The sequence below is a fragment of the Egretta garzetta genome, unplaced genomic scaffold, assembly GCF_000687185.1.
Source record: "Egretta garzetta isolate BGI_Z169 unplaced genomic scaffold, ASM68718v1 scaffold523, whole genome shotgun sequence".
Classification (NCBI taxonomy): domain Eukaryota; kingdom Metazoa; phylum Chordata; class Aves; order Pelecaniformes; family Ardeidae; genus Egretta; species Egretta garzetta.
In genome coordinates this window covers 299,820-318,625 of record NW_009259177.1, presented here as the reverse complement: position 1 = coordinate 318,625, position 18,806 = coordinate 299,820, and the positions used below count along the sequence as shown (strand labels likewise).

Genomic DNA, 18,806 nt, shown 5'->3' with positions numbered 1-18,806 from the left:
AAGATAATAGACTTTTAACATAGAATTCCCTGGCGTTCAAATTGTACAATTATCACTCCAGTTAACATCCATCCAGCACCTGCAAATATGACACCCAAGCGCAATTGCAAGGGGGGGGCTGCTTACCCTTCTCCTGCTTCTTATATACCAGTCATTAGCAGGTCCATCGTGGTCAGCAAATCTCCTCATCATGAAACTCAAGCGCAATTTTCACCAATATCACAAGTAGAACAACACTCTCGAGTTCTCACCACACTTTCTAATCTATACATTGGCCACCAATGATTGCAATATTCAATTAATTGTTTCTGAATCAGAGGATCATCTCCCAGATCTTTCCAGTGTCTCAAAATACATCCCAATGGTGTTCTTTGTGGGACAGATTTCTTACTTGGAAATATACCCATCTTCCCAAGAGACTAGTGGGTGTGATCGTGCACTGTCACAGGCACTAGTCAGAGGGACCCCAACCCCTGTTGAAGCTCCCTCTGGGATTTCTGACCCCCTGCCAGAAATCCCAACCTAACCTTGCCTGGGACCTAGCCCAACCCTGCGAGGCTTTCGCCGCGTTTTATAAGCAGGCTACCCAAAAGGAAACTCCGTTACCCTTGAAAGAATGCCTTATTACCTTTCCAGGGGACTTGCTTAGAATTCTTCGGTCTGGGGATCAGAGGTTCTCCCTGAGAATCCCTCAGTGCTGGCTGGAGGGCCCATGATCCCGCGGGTATGTCGAACACCAAACGGTGTCCCATCTGGGTCGCCAAAAACTGGCGACCATGGCAGGGCTGTTATTATCCTTTTGCTTCATCCCCTCCCGATTCTTCCCGTCCTTGAATAGGGTTCTAAATTCACTAAGTAACTATACTACAGACTTCAAGGAAAAAAAACCAAAACATCCAAGCTAGACACTACTGACTTTAGCAAAGCAACAGCAAGCTAGACAATAAGGCCTACATTTTATGCATGTAAGCCATTTTACATCTGGGGTCTTTTGACCCTTAAGGTATCAAGATCATAACAGATATATAATCTGCAAAGCTTTATGAAAGGCATTAAAATAAAAGGTAGTGGTTTTCTTTCTTGGTTTATCTCTATTTTTAAACAAAAAGAAAAATACAGTTTTTAAAACTGCTTTTTCTAGTCCGTTTATTCTGTCAAGGCAAAGCAGATTAGTGAAAGGTTTGGAGGTGGGGGCTGTTTCCTGTCGTAAGCCACCTGAGATTTCAAATACTGTAAGATTTTATTTCAGTCCTAGAACACGGGAATCTTAAATGCTAGCAGTTTTGATTAAAAACATCACCCCATTCTTATTTTGAATCATGTTTTGTGTGTGTATATTTATGCCTATATTTTCATTTATAATTTAGACTGTGGTTATCTGCCTGAAATTTGTAATTTTTTTATTAGCTTAAAAAACCCAAACACCTAAAAACTGGCTTTTACGACATGTTAAGATTGGATTTGTGGAAGTGTAAGTCTGACTGAAGAAGGAAAGAAATATTAAGAATTCAAGACTCATGTGCAATGGGGTTTTCACTTGGAGATCAGTATTGCATATGTGTAAGACACATGAAGCCATGCTCCTAGGTGGTATTTATTTTGTATCATAGGCGTATTTTTTTATATACTTTTTACCTTTTAGAGGGACTTTTTTTTCTGGCAGAATAGGTAGGGAGATGTACCCAAATACAGATCCAGTAAACTGTGTAATACACTTTCTAACTAAATATTGATTCTGTCTTGTTATGTGGGTTATTGTTGTGGATTTTAATTCCTGACACTGGTAAGATTCATCAGAATTCCTGATTGAACTGCTTCTGTTCCACCTTTCTTGAGGTCCTGTGTTGTAAGAGGCCAGATCTGTTCTTACTGAAATTAACACTAGAATAACTAATGAGTAAATTGCACGTGAACTTCAAAGGCATAAACACTTCACTCCATTAAAATCAGTAGACATAATTTGAGGGGTTGTTGTGAAAGTCTTGTATAGAGGTTTTCCAATTATTTTCTTGTTCTAAATGTTGTTGAACTGTATATTCACCTAAGTAAATGGACACCATAATTTTCAGTTAAGATGGACTTCTTTCATCTGTAAATGGCGTCTTTGCCTGAAGATGCGTATAGAAATCTTTTGTGGTATTTCTATTTTTCTTTACTTGTTATTCTTTGGAAAAGGAAATAGGACATCTTAGTCTGACTCCTTTCCCCCTCTTATTAGATGCAGCAGAAACATGGTAGAAACAACTGTCCTCCACGTTTTGAAACCTTTACAGGAAAGGTTATCATAATTTCCAGCAAGACACTTCTCAATTTCTTTATGCTCTTGATCTGATTGTGTGCTCTTTCCATTTGTTTTTGACTAGTTACATAAACTTGTTGACACTTCTAGGAGATGTTGCCAGAATTTTTTTTCCACCTCTCTCATCGGCAGCTTAAGTTGGTGAGCTAATATAAAATAACTTTTCTTCAACAGCTTTTAGTTTGCCATTGCTGTACAAAAACTTCTAAACATATGTCATTGTACAGAATAAGACATACTGCGACTAGGTACTAAAGTACTGAGAACTTGTCATTAGACATTTGAATTTGAGTTGGAATTGAATTGAGAATTGGCTTTTTGCATACTGGAAGAAGTTAAAATAAAGCTTTAAAAATTATTAATTGGACATTCAATTATTTAATTATAAAACATTGAGATAAGCAAGTAAACATGCACAATAGCAGCTCTGCTCAGAAAAAAAACCCTCTTTTCAAACTATATTTTTACAGTAACATTTTAATATTAATGTCTCCTTACTTAAAATGCTGCTGGTGTTGACACAGTCATTTCCATACATCTTGGGAGGTGCAGTAGAAAAAAGTAATCCACTTACCAGTGCTTTAAATGTTTTTCTATTGAATGCAAAATAACTGCAATGAAATAGCTCTTCTTCAATTGTTTGGTTAAATTCACATTTAAATATATTGAACTATTAGCTGTTGTTATGTTATGGAAATCCATTTCTCTTGTGCAGAATGTATATAACAAACTATTAAGAAAAAACATAAATCAGAAAAAATACATTAGCATGGGAAAATGTGAAGTAGTGCAAGGGCTACATCCCAATGAGAAATAGGAAGGATGTAGTAATTTCTTTTTTCCTTTAAAGATGAAATAAATTATTCAAGAATCCAATTCCTTCTCCCTAAAGTCATCTCAGAAGTATGCTTGGCAAATGTTAGCAAGAGCTGACCTAAGAACTTGGTGAACAAATAAAAAGGAAGATTTATACAGATCTCCTCACACCTTTGGCGCATTGATATTTTATTATTTATCATTTTTTCAAGATGTTGAGAAGGAAATAGTGTTTTGCACCAAGATAAAAAAAAAAAAATTAGTCATGTGCTACACAGTGGTCATTATTCCTTATATAAAAATCCATATTTCACACATAACATAATTGCATGGACTTAAACTTGTCAGTAGGAAAGAGCAATGCAATTCATTTCCTGTGATTTGATTCTTATTTTCCATGTTATAAGTTGAGAGCAGTAATATTTTTAAATCGCCCGTTTAACACAAATATATGTTGTGTCTGTTAATGTCTCGGAAGTGTCTTTTTCTAAATAATCTGGGGGAGAGGATAGAAAAGTTAATTGGTGGCAATGTAGTGTTTCTTTCATATGAAACGTAAGCCTAGAGCATCTAAGAGGAAGAAGAGTACTAGGTATGCTGGTAACAAATGTGATGTATTGCTTTTGAACCTATGTTAACACATTTCAAAGAATTTTTTTGAGATAAAATCCCTCTGCAAAATTGAGATGCTACTTACGTAAAAAAGAGTAAGATTTATGAGGAAAATATAAATTCCTTTTTAGTGTAAGCGTATGAAATTAATAATTACATATCTTTTGTTGAACTCAAAAGTTTTTAAGTATGTATGCAGTATCCATGTATTATCCATATTTGGAAATTTTAAATTCATTAACAAACTACAAGTTACTGTGCAGTCACTATGTGTTTAAAATGGTAATGATGCAGAAAAACACCTGTACTTAAAGGAAACTGCTGAAATCTTCATCATAAAACGTGAGGCTCTATAATCATTGCAGAATTTTTTTTTAATGACACTATAAGCTTTTGCTGGCAGTCCTTTTAGAGGGAGGCGTGACACTGTTCAAATGGAAATGAATTATTATTGAGTGTTTTCGCTTTAAGTCATAAAAATAACTTCTCTGGTTATAAGCACTGTCCCCAGAAGGCTGAAGCAGCTGAATCATTTTTGTAGAATAGAAAAAGCTGTGAAAGCAGGGCCTTAACTTCTCATGGTTTCTTTGGAATCAACTACATTCCACTATCTGATCCTGAAGGAAGAAGTCAAACTACTAGTAACTGACATGGAAAGAACATATAAAAAGAGTAAAGGGAGAATGACAGCAAAGGTGAAAAGGTGTGGATTTTTATTTGAGGTTTGGCTGGAAGTTTCTTACAAAATAAGTTTCGAAAAATATATTACAAATGTGCTCAGTTTATTGTATGAAGTGGGTTTGATTACCTTATTGTAGGATCCTTTGTTATCTCAGGAGTTTCAAAATACCAAAGAATTTAATCTGACTTTCGCTCTTTGTTTCTAATGAAGGTTGCTTACTTGGAAAGGGTCTCCTTTGTATTAAATAATGTAAAGTCATAGTGAGAGAGGGAAAGATTAAGATAGTCTTTGGCCATTCATTCAGCATCTGTTTCTGTGGTCAAGTTATCAAGATAACCAATTCTTGTGCTTAAAAACTCTGATTTTCAGAGAAAGCTAATTAAAGCTCATAAGCTTTGCCAAAGCACACATAGCACTTTGCTACAGGAACAGCCCTCTTTCTACCTTGTTTTTCCTTTAACCTTTGAAACCCTTAAACACCTTCTGTAAAAGGTCTTGCTCTGAGAGTCAGAGATGTACATTACTAGCTTACTGTGCTAATCAGCAACCTCCAGCCAAGTAATATTGCTTAGTCATCTGTATCTACTGTAGCGCTACCATGAGTACCAGAAATGGCTCTCAGAAAATTCACAATTTGTCATAAGCTAATGCTCCTTGCTTTTCTGGTTTGTCTAGGCAGTGCCACATTAATACAGCTATGTACGACGAATAATTTGATCTAACAATTGTTTTGCAGTACATGCTAGCACACTCTATGGAATGATTCAAGGAGTATTTTGTAAAGAACTTAAGAGAGTATCTGAATCTTAAATTTCTGATTGCACTTATTTGATGAGGCTTTTATTCCACCACCACTTGAGGATTTCTAAAATAAAATGAAATCCCCTCAAATTTCCTTTAAAATTAAACATTTGAACTCTTTTCATTTCTAGTTGTTCAAGTAAAAATAATTTAAAATATTTATAAAACAATTTATTTGACTGAGTGTATTCACATTATACTTTTTAAAATATTGTTTTTCTTGGTAATTAATTTTTGTTTCTTAAAATATGACTGAAAACACATTGTTTTCAGAATCTCTACTCTTGCTCACTTTCATTATGATGGCTTAACGTAGGGTTTCCATAATGTGTCTTAACCATACTTTCTACTCAATATAAATAGGGAAGATATTTTTTCAACTGTTTCATCAATGTGTACTCCTATTTTTAAGCATCCATTCTTACTAACTATTTATTCAGACATTAAGTATAAATTAGAATTATTTTAGAGGAAATACTGACTTTTCCACTGTAATTTTTGTTTACAAATATTTAAAAAAAAATTAGATAAAGCTTATGTATGCTTCATGAAACCATAAATGTGCAACCTCATGAACAACTCAACTATTTGTATCAAGTAAAGCACAAGCTATGAAAACAATGTAAGATCCTTTTAAAAATATATTCAGGCCCCCATTCTTGGGTTTTGGTTAATGGAGAGCCATACAGTATTCATAGAATATGGACTGATGGGTGGAGAGCTATGACTGGTATTTGCAAGTGTTTCTGTGAATGGGAAAGTTGTTGGCATTGTTTCAGCCATCCCATTTCCAGAAGCCTTACTGTACATTACCATTCAGAGAATGGAATTGATTTACAGGAAAAAAAAAAAGGGCATCCATTACCTCCCCTTGTCACAAACATCCGAAAGTAAAGTCAATTTATTTTTATTTTGTGTGGCAGGAAAAAAATGGGGTGTAGTTGTATGTAGTAACAGACTTGATTAAAAGTAGGAAAAGCATGTGTTTTGTATATAGGAAAGATTTGCTTTATATTGAGCAGCTTTCTCACACTGTCCTATATGACTTCGCCCCCCCCCTTATGCTGTGTAAAATAGTATGCCTGACCACTGGGACACACAAGAATGCAGCCTGGATTTTAGCCTTTTCCAGTTCACAGTTGTTTGCGAAATTGTTGTGAAACTGGCCATCACAGTGATACCTTTGGGTCACATGAATATTAAATAATTGAAATGCATTCACTAGACCTCATTAGCAATTTGGAATTCCATGAGTCAGTTGTTATAAGAATCAAAATGCGTGATTAGTATTGTAATTGGATCAATCATTGGTAGCCCAGAAATGTTTATTGAAATGAATACATTAATATTTTATTTCACTTTAGCAGAACAACCTGGTAGACTTAATTCAGCACAGTTTCCAGAAATAATCCCCTTATGCATGTATTAACATGACTTCCAGAAGAAAAGTCTTGGCCATTATTTTGTCTCAAATGTCAATCAGAACTAACCCAATTCATCAGAGTTGTCTTGTCATGAACTCTACTCACTTTTGCTGTGACTCATGTTTCACAAATACTGCCTTCTGCTTTTCATATTAACTCACAGGTCTGTAAATATCTAACATTGCTATGTTTCTCTCCTGATAAATCAGTTCTTCTGAGTAGTCTTTTGGGACAGATAATACAACAAACTAATGACCAAAACCACCTCACACTGTTTGATGGAGGGTGATTGGTCAGCAGAGGATGACTTTTATTTTTAATTTCCATGTAAGTCACTTAAGAAAAATAATATCAAAAAGAATTCTGACAATTATATTTTATAATCATCAGCCTGAAATTAAAGATCAGCAAATATGTGATCTATTCCCTAAAATATATTTGGAATAATGCTTATTTTTCAAGAGAAGCTTTGTAGCTGAAAGCACTAGCTAGGGAAATATACCTTCTAAATTTTTATTTTTAAGCCACCCCATCACGTTAATTGCGGATGTTTCTGTAAAGCATATAGTGATCTGGTTTTGTGTATGAAGTAAAAAGTAAACTTAATGTCGCTGAATCCTGATGATCATTCTGATGCAAAAGATTGAACTGGCCTTAAAAAGTGAAGGAAATATAAACCATAAACATTATCATTTTCCTGCCTTATTATGGAACAAGGTTGGAGATTTTATTCAGAGTTGGAACGTGTTGTTTGTCTTTGAATAGAAAACTAATGACAACTCTTAATGATTAGCATTAGACATCCATTAAGCAACTGTTTAGATTTGTTTTTTAAGAAAATACGAATTGGTCCACCACTGTGTTGTCTTCAGTACCCTGTATTTAGTAGTTGCCAGTAACATGCCCCTTAGACAGATGGTGGTAACAGGATAAATATAGAGTCAGCTGACTTGCAGTTTCCCATTCCAGTGCCATGGGAAATCCCATTGAATCAATCGCATGTAACCATTGCCAGTAGATATCTTCTAAGTTTGTCAAATCTGTTTTTTGTAATCCATTTATACTTACGAGCTTTGTCGCAGCATGCTGCAACGAGTTCAACAGTATAATTGTTCTGTGGGAGGTAATTATTGCTCTTACTGTTAAAATTGGTATGTGATATGAATGGGGTATCTACGGTTTGCTACTGAAAGAAATAAATTGACTCCTTAATAACCTCATCTGTGACATTTTATTAATGTATTTTATATTACCTCAGTTGTTCCTAGCTAGGAATGTACTGTTGTCTCAATTTTCTCTGTTTACTCTGGAATATTTAGGCAATGAGACAAAGCATGTGCCAAAACATATAACATATACATACATCCTGCTTACAAGCACTCAACAATATCATGTTAAAATTGAGTATCCTGGTAGAAATTCTGCCTAAAGTTGTTGTACAATTAGTTTGGGTTTAGTAGGCATGACCTGCTGGGAAATGAATGTCTCTTCTGTTTTGCTTTAATACTGGAAGTTCATATTTGCCACCTAGAATATTTAAGTCCTTTGTTCTGGAGCTTTTTCTTTTTCCCTTCTTGAATAGGATTTAGGGGAACTAAACTCCCTAGTTTTAGCTGTCCCATTGCAATATAAGCCACACAGTGACAGGTGACCACATTTTCTGAAATTGTTTGCTAAAATATTCAGTGCTTGTTTAGACAAAACTATGCTAAAATAGTATGAATTTAATATTTAGGAAAGACAAGGTATGGTGTTTCACTTTGAGGCGTATTACTTCAGTGTCAGCTTGTGGTGCTAAATTTGCTCTTTCAATAAGAATTTTTATATATATAAACCTTAGAGTATGCCTCTGAATGTCAATGTTTTTAATATTAGAGTAGCCTTTGAAGTACCTGAAAATAAGTTCTCGCAAAAAAAGAGAAACACTTTTGATATCATGACTATTTGAAGTCCTCCGAAATCTATAGGAGTAGTGTTTTTGTAGCAGCTATTGTTGTTTGCATGTATTTTGTTTAAACTTCCTAATGGCAGCTATTGAAAGCACCTGCAAAAAATTAGCAACTGCCTTCAGTATCTGGCTTTCTTATTAAGACAGAAATAAAAACACTGGCATTCCTTTAGTTTGTGGGTTTAAATGTTTTTCTTGCTGTATCTATGTTTATATCTCTAAACAGTTATATCTATACTGTATGACAGCAAGCTAACATGAATTTGGCGTATTGAGTTTGGGTTTTTTGTCACATCACATTTGGTTTATGTTGTTTAGTGAAACCAAATTAAATATGATGTTGGTGGTGTTGTTTTCGTTTACTTTATTGTTTACTGTGTTAGGATCAACATAATGCTTTCAGGAAAAGCTTTGAGAAGGGACACTTCATGAATATTTTATATGCTTTCCAATACTTAACTGGCAAGACAAGCTAGTTTTGTTTTAACTTCATTTTACAATGAGTTTCATTCCAGAAATAAATAGATTTTAAAAATAGGTCTGGGTTTTTACTAACTGCTTGTATTTGCCCTATATAGAATTGCTGCAACTGTCTCTTTATTAATGTACTTGTATTACAGTATGAAATACTGTTCATTACAATGAAATTCAACAAATTATTTATGTTGGCAATACTTTTGTGTGTCTTACCTATCTAGTTCATGGTTTAAATGCTTGCATTTACAGTTAATTTAAAAATGCTTCCAGTATTTAATCCTGGAGAAGCTTGTAAAACTTGGCACTCTGACTAAAATGTTTCTCCATCAGACTGCCTTCCTAGTAACTTTAGGACATTAGCAAAACCTCAGTGTCTTACAGTAAGCAAACTTTCTGAAACTGGAACCTCCCTGTCCTAATGTAACAACAGAAAAATAGATTTCTAACGATTATTTTTCCCAAAACACACACTTTCAGATGCATGTAAGCAGGAGGAAAACCTAATAAATGAATATTTTAAAATTTCTCCTGAAATGTTTAATGGATAGTTATTTCGTATTAGATTGGAATCCTTCGGTAAAGCTTACTCTTCTGTTTAAGAACAAAGCTGTCAAAAAAGTATTTAAAAGAAAATTTTGGCCTCAATTTTTGGTTGTGATGATTAGAAAATATTTTTTTTGAAAGAAAAATGTTAGTCTTTCTATGGAAGAACAATATTGTATTCACGAAACCAAAATTTAAGAGCAAGCACATTAAGGAAGCATAGCATTGTTGGTAGTGTCACAGAGTACATATTGAAAATGGTTCATAAATAAGTTGGTGGGGTTTTTTTGTTTGCTTGTTACCAACAAAATCCTACCAAGTCTTCGAGAAAAATGTCTTCATCAAAGTACGGTTATTATTTCTGGTGATGGTAAAAAATTTATTTGGGGAACACACAGGCCCTGGTTTACTGTTTCTGTTTCATTGTTCATGGAGAATATTCTGAATTACCTTAATGTTCAGATTACAATCAAGCTGCTGTGTCTCAACAACCTACTGGACTTCACCTGGTGAATGCTGACCATGAATTGGGTATGAATGAGGTATAAGAAAATAATGTATTTTGCATTTTAGCAAAAAAAAATCCTTCACCCATATAAAGTGAACTGTACACAGGCACACACACATACACAAATTCACAATTCAGTTATTTCATGTCAAGTAGTCCCCTCAGGCCTGAGTTGCCCATGTTTGTGTTTCTTCAGAGCTGAAAAGAGCATAATAGAACTGTAATTGTTCATGTAATTGTCCAGGCATCTTTTCCCATAAGCAGTTTAGCTTAAATTAACCTGCTTTTATTGCTTATGCATTGTTGGCTAAGATGTTGCACATTTGTTGAACCATAGTAGTTTAAACATTGTTCTTTCTGAAACTGAGCCCTTGAGCAAGGAATAAATGTTTTCGTTGTTTTTTTCAATAGTTTCATTATTGAATTAAGTTTTGGCAACACAGAATAGATTAGTGGCCTATATATAAGTATCTAATTTACTTGCTACTTGTACACACTTCGATACTACCTGTTCCACTGACCCAGAACAGGTCTAGATCCCATGTTAGTCTTTCAATCCTTACCTGTCTCCTCACAGCTCTAATTTCTATATTCTAATTGGGCATCATCTTGTGTTGCTGTGCATGAGGAATCTGGCATGTGGTATATCTATTTCCAAAGTGCATACAAAAAACTGGTGCTGAGATTATCCTTTTACCCTTTCAAGGTTTTCCTGAAATGAGGCTTTTCTTCGGGCCTTTTTCCTAAGACATCTGATTGCTGAGGATACTTGGGGAATTGTCATTCTTAGAGCTTCTTGCCCATGGCAAACTGGATTGCAACTGGGCGATGAGGTCAAAATGAAACGGGGGTTGAGAAGTGGTAACCAGTCAAAGAAAAGACTACAATCGTTCAAGCTTCGCATTTTGTAAGAAATCTAACTTGGGGGTCGGGGGGGAGAGGGGGGAAATGCAATACGTATTTCTAATCAATTTTCCTCCTCTTCAAAGAATTTTATGGAATGGCTAAAATGCTATAAGTGTTAACACACACGAGAGAACTGAAGCATTTAGACTGAGGAGTTCAAACTGACTTTCTTAATCTGATGCAAAAATGGAATGGAACTGTAGGAGAAATAAATATTTAACGCTGTTATTTGTATGCCATAGTTAAACTGCTGACAGTTATTCAGGAATTAAAAGCATGAGTTCTTTTTACAGCTTAGTTGCTCATAGGAATGGAGTAGGCAATGCAGAAAGAAGTATGATGCTGTGGCTATGAGCTGAAGTGGGGCCAATCCATAGACGTTTTAAAGGATAGTAGCCTTTACTTCATCTCTTAAATTTGCAATGAAAGTTAACTACAGAAGTACTTGAGGTTTTGAAAGGACTCTACTATTCTTGGTTTGTTTAAAAAGAAAAAAATCCTTAATTTTTTGTTATAAGCTACTAGTTGTTGACTTGATGAGTGACTACAGGACTGGCCATCTGAACAGTGGTCTGTCTGTGGTTTTACTGAATACTTGAATAAAAGAAAGGCCTTTTCTCCCTCATTTTGGAGATTGCCTTTATTTCTGCCTACTTGAAAATAAAAATAAGAAACTTCAAGAAAAATAATATCAATCAGGATGAATGAGAGTGGCCAATTACTGCTGCATTGCTTGCTGTGTTATTTTTAAGGGTGGGGTTTTTAATAAAGAGCTTTTTTCCCCCAGAGAAGATGGCAGGATCCAAGTTAACTTGTTGCTTTCCCCTTTTCGAAAACACTACTTTCTCATTTTCCATGTCAAAGAATTTTGTCCCTCTAAGTGATTCTGTGTCCTTCCTTTTACAACGGTCTCTCTCATTCTACTGTCTGGTACTTGCTAGGGAAAAAATATCTGTGATCAGGAGGCAGCTGTAGATTTCTGTGATAGTACCATCTTAAATTAAATTAATAGTTGTGTCATGATAATGTGATCATTTTAAATACACTTCCTCTGCCATTCCCTGTTGTTTTGTGTCGTATCTTACTTGTGATTACTTGTAATATCTATGGGATTAACTATATCAGCTTATGCATATTTACAATACTTTGAGTGCCACAGAACAAATGCTACCATCTGGACAATGCTGCAATAGAAATAATTTCAGTTATATTATCAAATTAATATGTAAATGTAATAAATAGCGTTTGTAATAATTTCTGCTAATAAACTTATTTCAACAGGAGGTAGGAGGAAAAAAAACAATATTTAAGTACTAAATATAAGTAAATGTGCTAACCAGTTTTGTTGCCTCTGTTGCACAGGTACAACTTTCGGTACACCATCACAAGAAACAAACAAACAAAAAAACCAAATAGTAGAATATGCAGTACCATTACAGAAAAGAACTAGGCGGAAGCTAATGGACTCTCCAGTTACAACTCCAAGTCCTGCTGCATCCAAGCACTCCAGTCTCCGTCATCTGGAGGATTCTCTTACCAAGGAGGTCCATCCTATTGTGTATACACCAGAATTTTGCAGAAAGCCAGTACAAAGCTGCTGTACACAGACTGTGGTAAAGCAGGCTTTACCCCTTGCAGGCCTTCAAGAAGCCAATGCATGTAACATAGATATGCTTGTGAAAAAAGCATGTATTATGGACTCTACATGTGACATAATCCCAGAGTGTGATGAAGCTGATATAGACTCAACAGTAACTCTCTATGAAGGGACAGGTGAAACAACTGAAATGTCTACTGACTCATCCATGAAGCAGTCGCAGCCACGCAGGAATAGCATTCTGCAAAGGTATTTTCCATTTGTATGGGCAAGGAATATTACCCAAACGCTTTAATCCTGTTTATCTTCAGAGTGGGGTTTTTCTATTGATGTCAGTTTTATTTGTAAACTCAACATTTTGAAAATGAAACCCTCAATTTTATTCAGCATGAGATTCAATTCTGCCATTATTTGAAATCAATGGTATGTTAGTGATAATAGATGAAGTTGAAACCTTATCCTGTTTTATACAAGATATGTAATGAAAAGAAAATACAGCACATATGCAATTGTTTGTGATGCTTCAGGCCAGTTACTTTCTTTAAAAGCCTTACTTGTCTGTAAAATGGATACCTTAACCTCTTTGATGCTGAGAGATGCCGTTGTTAAAGCTGCCATGTATGTGTGAAGTTCTGTGAAGCTGCCTGAAGTAAAATTATTGAAATGAATGTCCAGTATTGTTTTTCAACTTAACGTATATTTATTTACAGTTATGAACAAATTCATTTGACTTCTACGCAGAATGGATTTTACAAAAATATAATTCTTTGATTTCAGACTTGGTCTCTCTTCATTAAAAAGCAACAATCCTATTTCAGTACTTGAGAAGCCTTCATATATGGCAATGACTTCTGCTGCTGAGAGAAAAAGAAAGGTACTAAGGTGAGATTAAACTACCTCTTCTGATTCTATATGAATGAGTTTGTATTCATTTCTTAGGTTCTCGCTTCAGTTTCGGTATTGTATTTCAAACCTGAAAACTTACTATACAAATCATCTGGACTTACATATGAGATGTTCTGACGCAAATATGTTTGACAATTCAATTATTACCTTTTCTCCTGGCAAGTTAAGTAGAATCTTTTTTTACTCCTGGTTTAGGAACTCCTGTTGTTTTAATAGAACAAGTGGAAACTAATATAGTGTCTTCCGTGTCTGCTTTCTACTCAAAATAGAAAGATGACACATAATTCTGAAAAGAGAAATTCCATCATCAATTAAAAATCTAATTTGTTTGAAAATGCTATGCCTTTGCTGGAACACACCAAAATAGAAAGTGAAGAAAATGCTTAACAATACTTATGTGGCCAGTCCCTTTGTTTTTCTGATAATTAATTTCTAGTCTCTGTTATTATGACTTCATTTTTGTGGTCTGCTCTGGGAAGAGCTCCCATTTTGTCCCTTCTGTTTTATGATCCTGAAAGAGGCTTGTTAGGAGGAGCAGCAGGAAAGCTGAAACTGAATAGATGCTAAGTGCAATTGTAATTTTCCGTTTATTTGTTTTTGTTAATGTAGTTAAGGATTAGCTGTCAAATAAGTACTGATGAAACAGCTCTTTTTTTCCTTTATTTTTTCTTTTTCCAAAAGGAAAATTTGATACAACCTTTTTTTAAACCATATTATGAGTCACCTGCTGCTACACCGTAAGTGGAGCTGCCACCTCCTAGGTCTTCTAAAGACTGTTTCAAGACTGTTGGAACAAGTTTTACAGACAGGAAGAAACTTTAAGCACTTTCTTGATTTATTAGCATGTTCAAGATAGAAAAATCTTCCTAGAAGATCAGATTTACCAATTTCATGCTCCTGTTCTTATTGTTATTATTGTTCTAAACTCTTTCTCTAGTTCTTTTTGTAAACTCTTGTGCTAAGAGGTGCATCTTGCATTTTCAGTTTTTCAAACAGTTGATTATGAATTTAGCAAAATAAATCACCTGCTCTCTGAAACTGAGCTAGTTTTCTAGATTCTATTTAGGGGGAGTTGGGAGATGGGAACTTTTGGAGCCCAATTTATCTTACCTTAAGGTAAATGTTCTAAGGTAGACTTTAGGAGTACTTTTTTTATGTAACTGTGTAATGATTTCCCAACTTATACATGCTTACCTCTTCCTATAAGACTAGCTCCTTCTGCTATTTCATCTCATTCCTTCTATGCCTCAAATATCTATTTCCCAGTTTCCAAGTCAGAATAACACTACAGGAAAACACAACAAATTTTATTCCTCTGGGTATTATTTCTTCTGCCTCAGATTGTAAACTGTCTGTAAACTAAAATTCTTTATGGCTTTGTCTAGCAGTTGATGATGAAGAGAAGGAATGAAAGCTGCTTATTTGTGAAGGAGGAAAGGAATATGCTCTGTCTTCTCAGACAGGGCCTCCTTTCCTTGCTCTCCTTCACTTTTTTCCCCCTTTTCTCTCCCATGCTTTCCCTGTTTGAAGTAGTTCAGTCAGTCATCTCCTACTAACATTAGTATGTCTGAAACTTATATTTTTATTCTCTCTACATTATAATTTGAAACAGTCGTATTGCTAGGACAAGGGATAAGAGACAGGTCAGTCATAATACAGAGGCTGCTTTTACTAAATAGCATTACATTCTTACTGGCATAAGTTCTCTCCCAAGAAGCACACATGACTAGATCTTAGGACTGACACAAGGCAGGTCTTAGTCTTTACTGCTTGCTATATATTTTCATTTAGGCAGAAAATTATTAAGAAAACCAGTGAGAGTTAGGGGGTTATAAAGTGCGAATAATACAATATCATTAGAGGAATGGGAAAAGCATAGAAACTTGGACATCAATAGAATGAGCTTGTTTATGAGGCTGTCTTACAGAGTGGAACCAGGAATGTTAGGGAGGCAAGCATAAAAGGGTGAGATCACAGATAGGTTTATAATCTTCACTGTAGATCTTAAGTCCGTCACATAAAAGGCTATAAAATATAGAGGTTTTGTCTTAATGAATTTGAGGCTGTAACAGTTTTCTTGCAGCTTAGCTAAAAAGTATTGTCTGCTGTGAAGCCGCCCCCTCCAACTGTGTTGGAGGCTGTAGAAAATTTATTATAGCAATAAAAAAATGTGATTTGTTCAATAAACACAGCTTGGCCGTTTCAAGGATTTCATACATGCATTAAGATAATTTCTTAGTATAATTTGTGTGCAGTGACCATCAAACTGGTTTCTGTGGTTTCAAAAAAAACCTGTGGCATATTGGTCTGCATTTTAACCTTAAGTGGCAACATCAGTTCTTATTTTCACAACTGAAACATTCTTGTAAAATTTGAAAAGGAAAAAGGGGAATGATATCCATATATACATCATAAGCTAACTTGTTTATTTTTTGCATTCTGTTACGAGCCACCAATACTAGATAATATCATTTAATGTGTTTCTAGATTGCAAGACCTAAACTACCGTAATGTAGCTTAATCACTTTACTGAAAGCCAATTCTTCCCTGGCTATTTTTCTAGTTCTACATCAAACACTGGGTTAGGCAGCCTGCAAGACCCTGTTTCTGCAAAACGTATTCGATCAGACATCGTGTTAAGCCATAAAGCTTTGCGAGTACCCAAAATGGCAGGTAAGTGTCAAAACTTGAACGTATAACACTGCCCTGGTAACTGTGTGTGTACAGGAGGTCCAAAGCTAAGGTTGATACTCATGGTTTTGTCACTTTAACAGCATGTGTTGCTGTGGTCAGTACCCTAAGCCATTGGTTTGAATAGTATATCCATTCATTTAAAAAAAAAAAAAAAAGAACCTTAAAAAAAATCTGAATGTCTAACCAGTTATCTAGACAGTATCTAGTCAAAACTCAATATTACTACTGGCTTGTTGGGAAAACCTTTTCCCAAGAGTTCAGGTCTTCCAGCAAAAACTGTTTGTATACCTGTTGAGAAATATAGTGAACTGTATTACCATTTTTATCTTTGCCAAGTGTGGTTTATCAAGAAATAAAATCCTCTAATCACTTCCATACCTGCTTTTAACTGCTTGCTTTATTTTACAACACTGCACTGATTTGTTTTTACAGATATAATTTTTTTCAAAGATTTATTACTTAAACTGTGGGGCTATTTGGGGCCAACACAAATAGCTGAGGAAAAATTCCTTTAAAGCAGTATTTAGGAATTACTTTGCTTCTAACAGATTGCTGATAATATTATCAGTTAGTTTTCTGTGAATGTCTGCTACAATTACGTGGCTATAATTAAATGGCTTCTCTCTGAGGTATATAAATCTTTGCTGTAACAAAATCACTTACAAATATTTTTTTTAGTAGATGCGCACAAGGGTGAAATTTTGTTCACAACTTTCCAAAAACCTCTGCCTTCTCTAGTGCACGGCACTAAGTTGCTTGGCACTAAGTTGCTTGGCACCTGCAGTAGATTTTAGTGCACTAAATCCTTAAAATTTTCCTTCTATCTCTACCCACTTGTCTCCTTTTCCTCTCTATCTTCAGACATACAGTTAACAGTCTGTCTTAGTGCAACTTCTTGGGAAGTTGAGAGGAGATAAAAAATTGTTTACAGTTTTAGTCTGCTTTTCTTAGGAAATAGTCAATTGTGTAGCTTTTCCCAGTGGCATAGGCAATATACCAGTTCTACAGGACATATATGTTTTTATGTAAGAACTGATGTGAGGGAGCAAGTACATATGAATATGTATTATTCTCCATTCATGACAAATGTTGAGGTTCTATTGCAATAAACTATCTGAAAAGTGTAAATCTGAGGGTAAACATTGCCTAACCAATAGTTATTTATTTGGCAGAGTGCATACGCAGTTAATCAGCATCAATTTCTCCTACTAAAGACTGGATTAAGAAGCTGCCAAAATCAATCATTTCTCTGTTGTTATTAAGGAACTACGTAATGAAGCACCACATTCTGAAACAGAGAATAGTGTTTTAATTCTTCAAAGTTTAACTGAGCATAAAAGACATTTTATTTTTAAAAGCAGGCATTATGGAAGAATGAAATATGACCAAATCCTTAAGAGGAAGAGCTGCTTTTGGATTAAATAGGCAATATTATCTCTAATGATATAGTGCTCATTTTTCAATACTGGTCTATAATAATAATGATTAATAAAATTTTTGTGTTTCTATTTTTTTAAATAGACTGCTGTGCCTTTTTAATAGCATCTCATGTCAGTTGAGGGTCTAATCATTGGACTTCCTAGGCAGTTAGCACACTGGATTACTGAGCCGAGAGTGATTACATTTTTGCCTATCAAAACTAGTCTTTTAATAAGGATGAGAAATATGTGTAAAAATTCTTAGACATGCTCTGAAAAGGAGATCCAGGTACGGCAAATTTTGCTTATGTTTATTGAATGAATGTCTCCTATTTGTAATACCATTTCTCTCTTCACTAGGAATTAAAACAAGGAGATGGAAGCAAGAACAGGATGGGCCAAGAAACCTAGTTAGAAGCCTTTCTGAAGGAAACGTAGCATTGGGTGTTAAATCAAGGACATCAAAAAATCTGTTACTTCATGTTTGTAAGAAAAAAAAAAGGATTTAGTTCTGAGTTCATCCGTGTTTTGAGCAGGACTGATAGATAGCAAATGAGAACAGGGAGACTTCTGTTTTCCTCTTGTGAATTATTTGTGTTAAAGATATCTCTCTCAGTAATGCACTATTTCAGAAAGAACCACTTTTTGGAAATACAAGGATTTTTTTAAATTCTCAAATAAAATAAGTTCGTTTTTTTTTTTGTCTCCTGTTAAATCTTACCAATGTCTTTGTATATTAAGAAAAGACTAAGAAATTTCATTTGGACTTGGGAATGGAGAAGTGCATGGTATACCTTTTGCCGTAATCTTTGTGAGCATTTCCGTGTGTTTATGACTAACATATTAATACTTCAGACAGATCAGTGGTGCTCTAATTTTTAGATGCTACATTGAATTGCTTACCTACAGTCAGTCTTAATTTTCTATTGAGAATTTTGTGATAGAAAAGTTAGAAAAATTGTTTTAACCTGCTAAATTATTTTCACTGAAACTTCCTAATGTTAGAATTGTTTTCAATTTGGAAGCAAGTCAAACAGATGTTAATAGTAAAATGTGTTCATGCTTAGCATTAGGATGCCAGTTTATTCTTAGATATGTTATCATGGATAGATAGTGCCAATGTAGTACCAGGAGACAGAGAAATATTTACAAAAAGTGTTTTTAATGAAGTATTA

At 34.7% G+C, this 18,806-nt stretch overlaps 1 protein-coding gene across 3 annotated transcripts in view; it reads left to right on the top strand.

The window, feature by feature from the left end:
- Nucleotides 1–18,299, top strand: part of KIF18A (kinesin family member 18A) — a 53,536-nt gene extending 35,237 nt beyond the window's left edge. For 2 of the 3 annotated variants that reach the window (XM_035891186.1, XM_009635575.2), the window contains 4 exons: nt 12,379–12,862; nt 13,391–13,495; nt 16,083–16,192; nt 17,992–18,299. In XM_035891186.1, coding sequence (XP_035747079.1) covers nt 12,379–12,862; nt 13,391–13,495; nt 16,083–16,192; nt 17,992–18,140 — 848 coding nt within the window. In that variant the 3' untranslated portion in view covers nt 18,141–18,299. The remainder of the gene's footprint in view (nt 1–12,378; nt 12,863–13,390; nt 13,496–16,082; nt 16,193–17,991) is intronic. The other variant, XM_035891187.1, reaches the window with a different exon arrangement.
- Nucleotides 18,300–18,806: the final 507 nt, after the last annotated feature.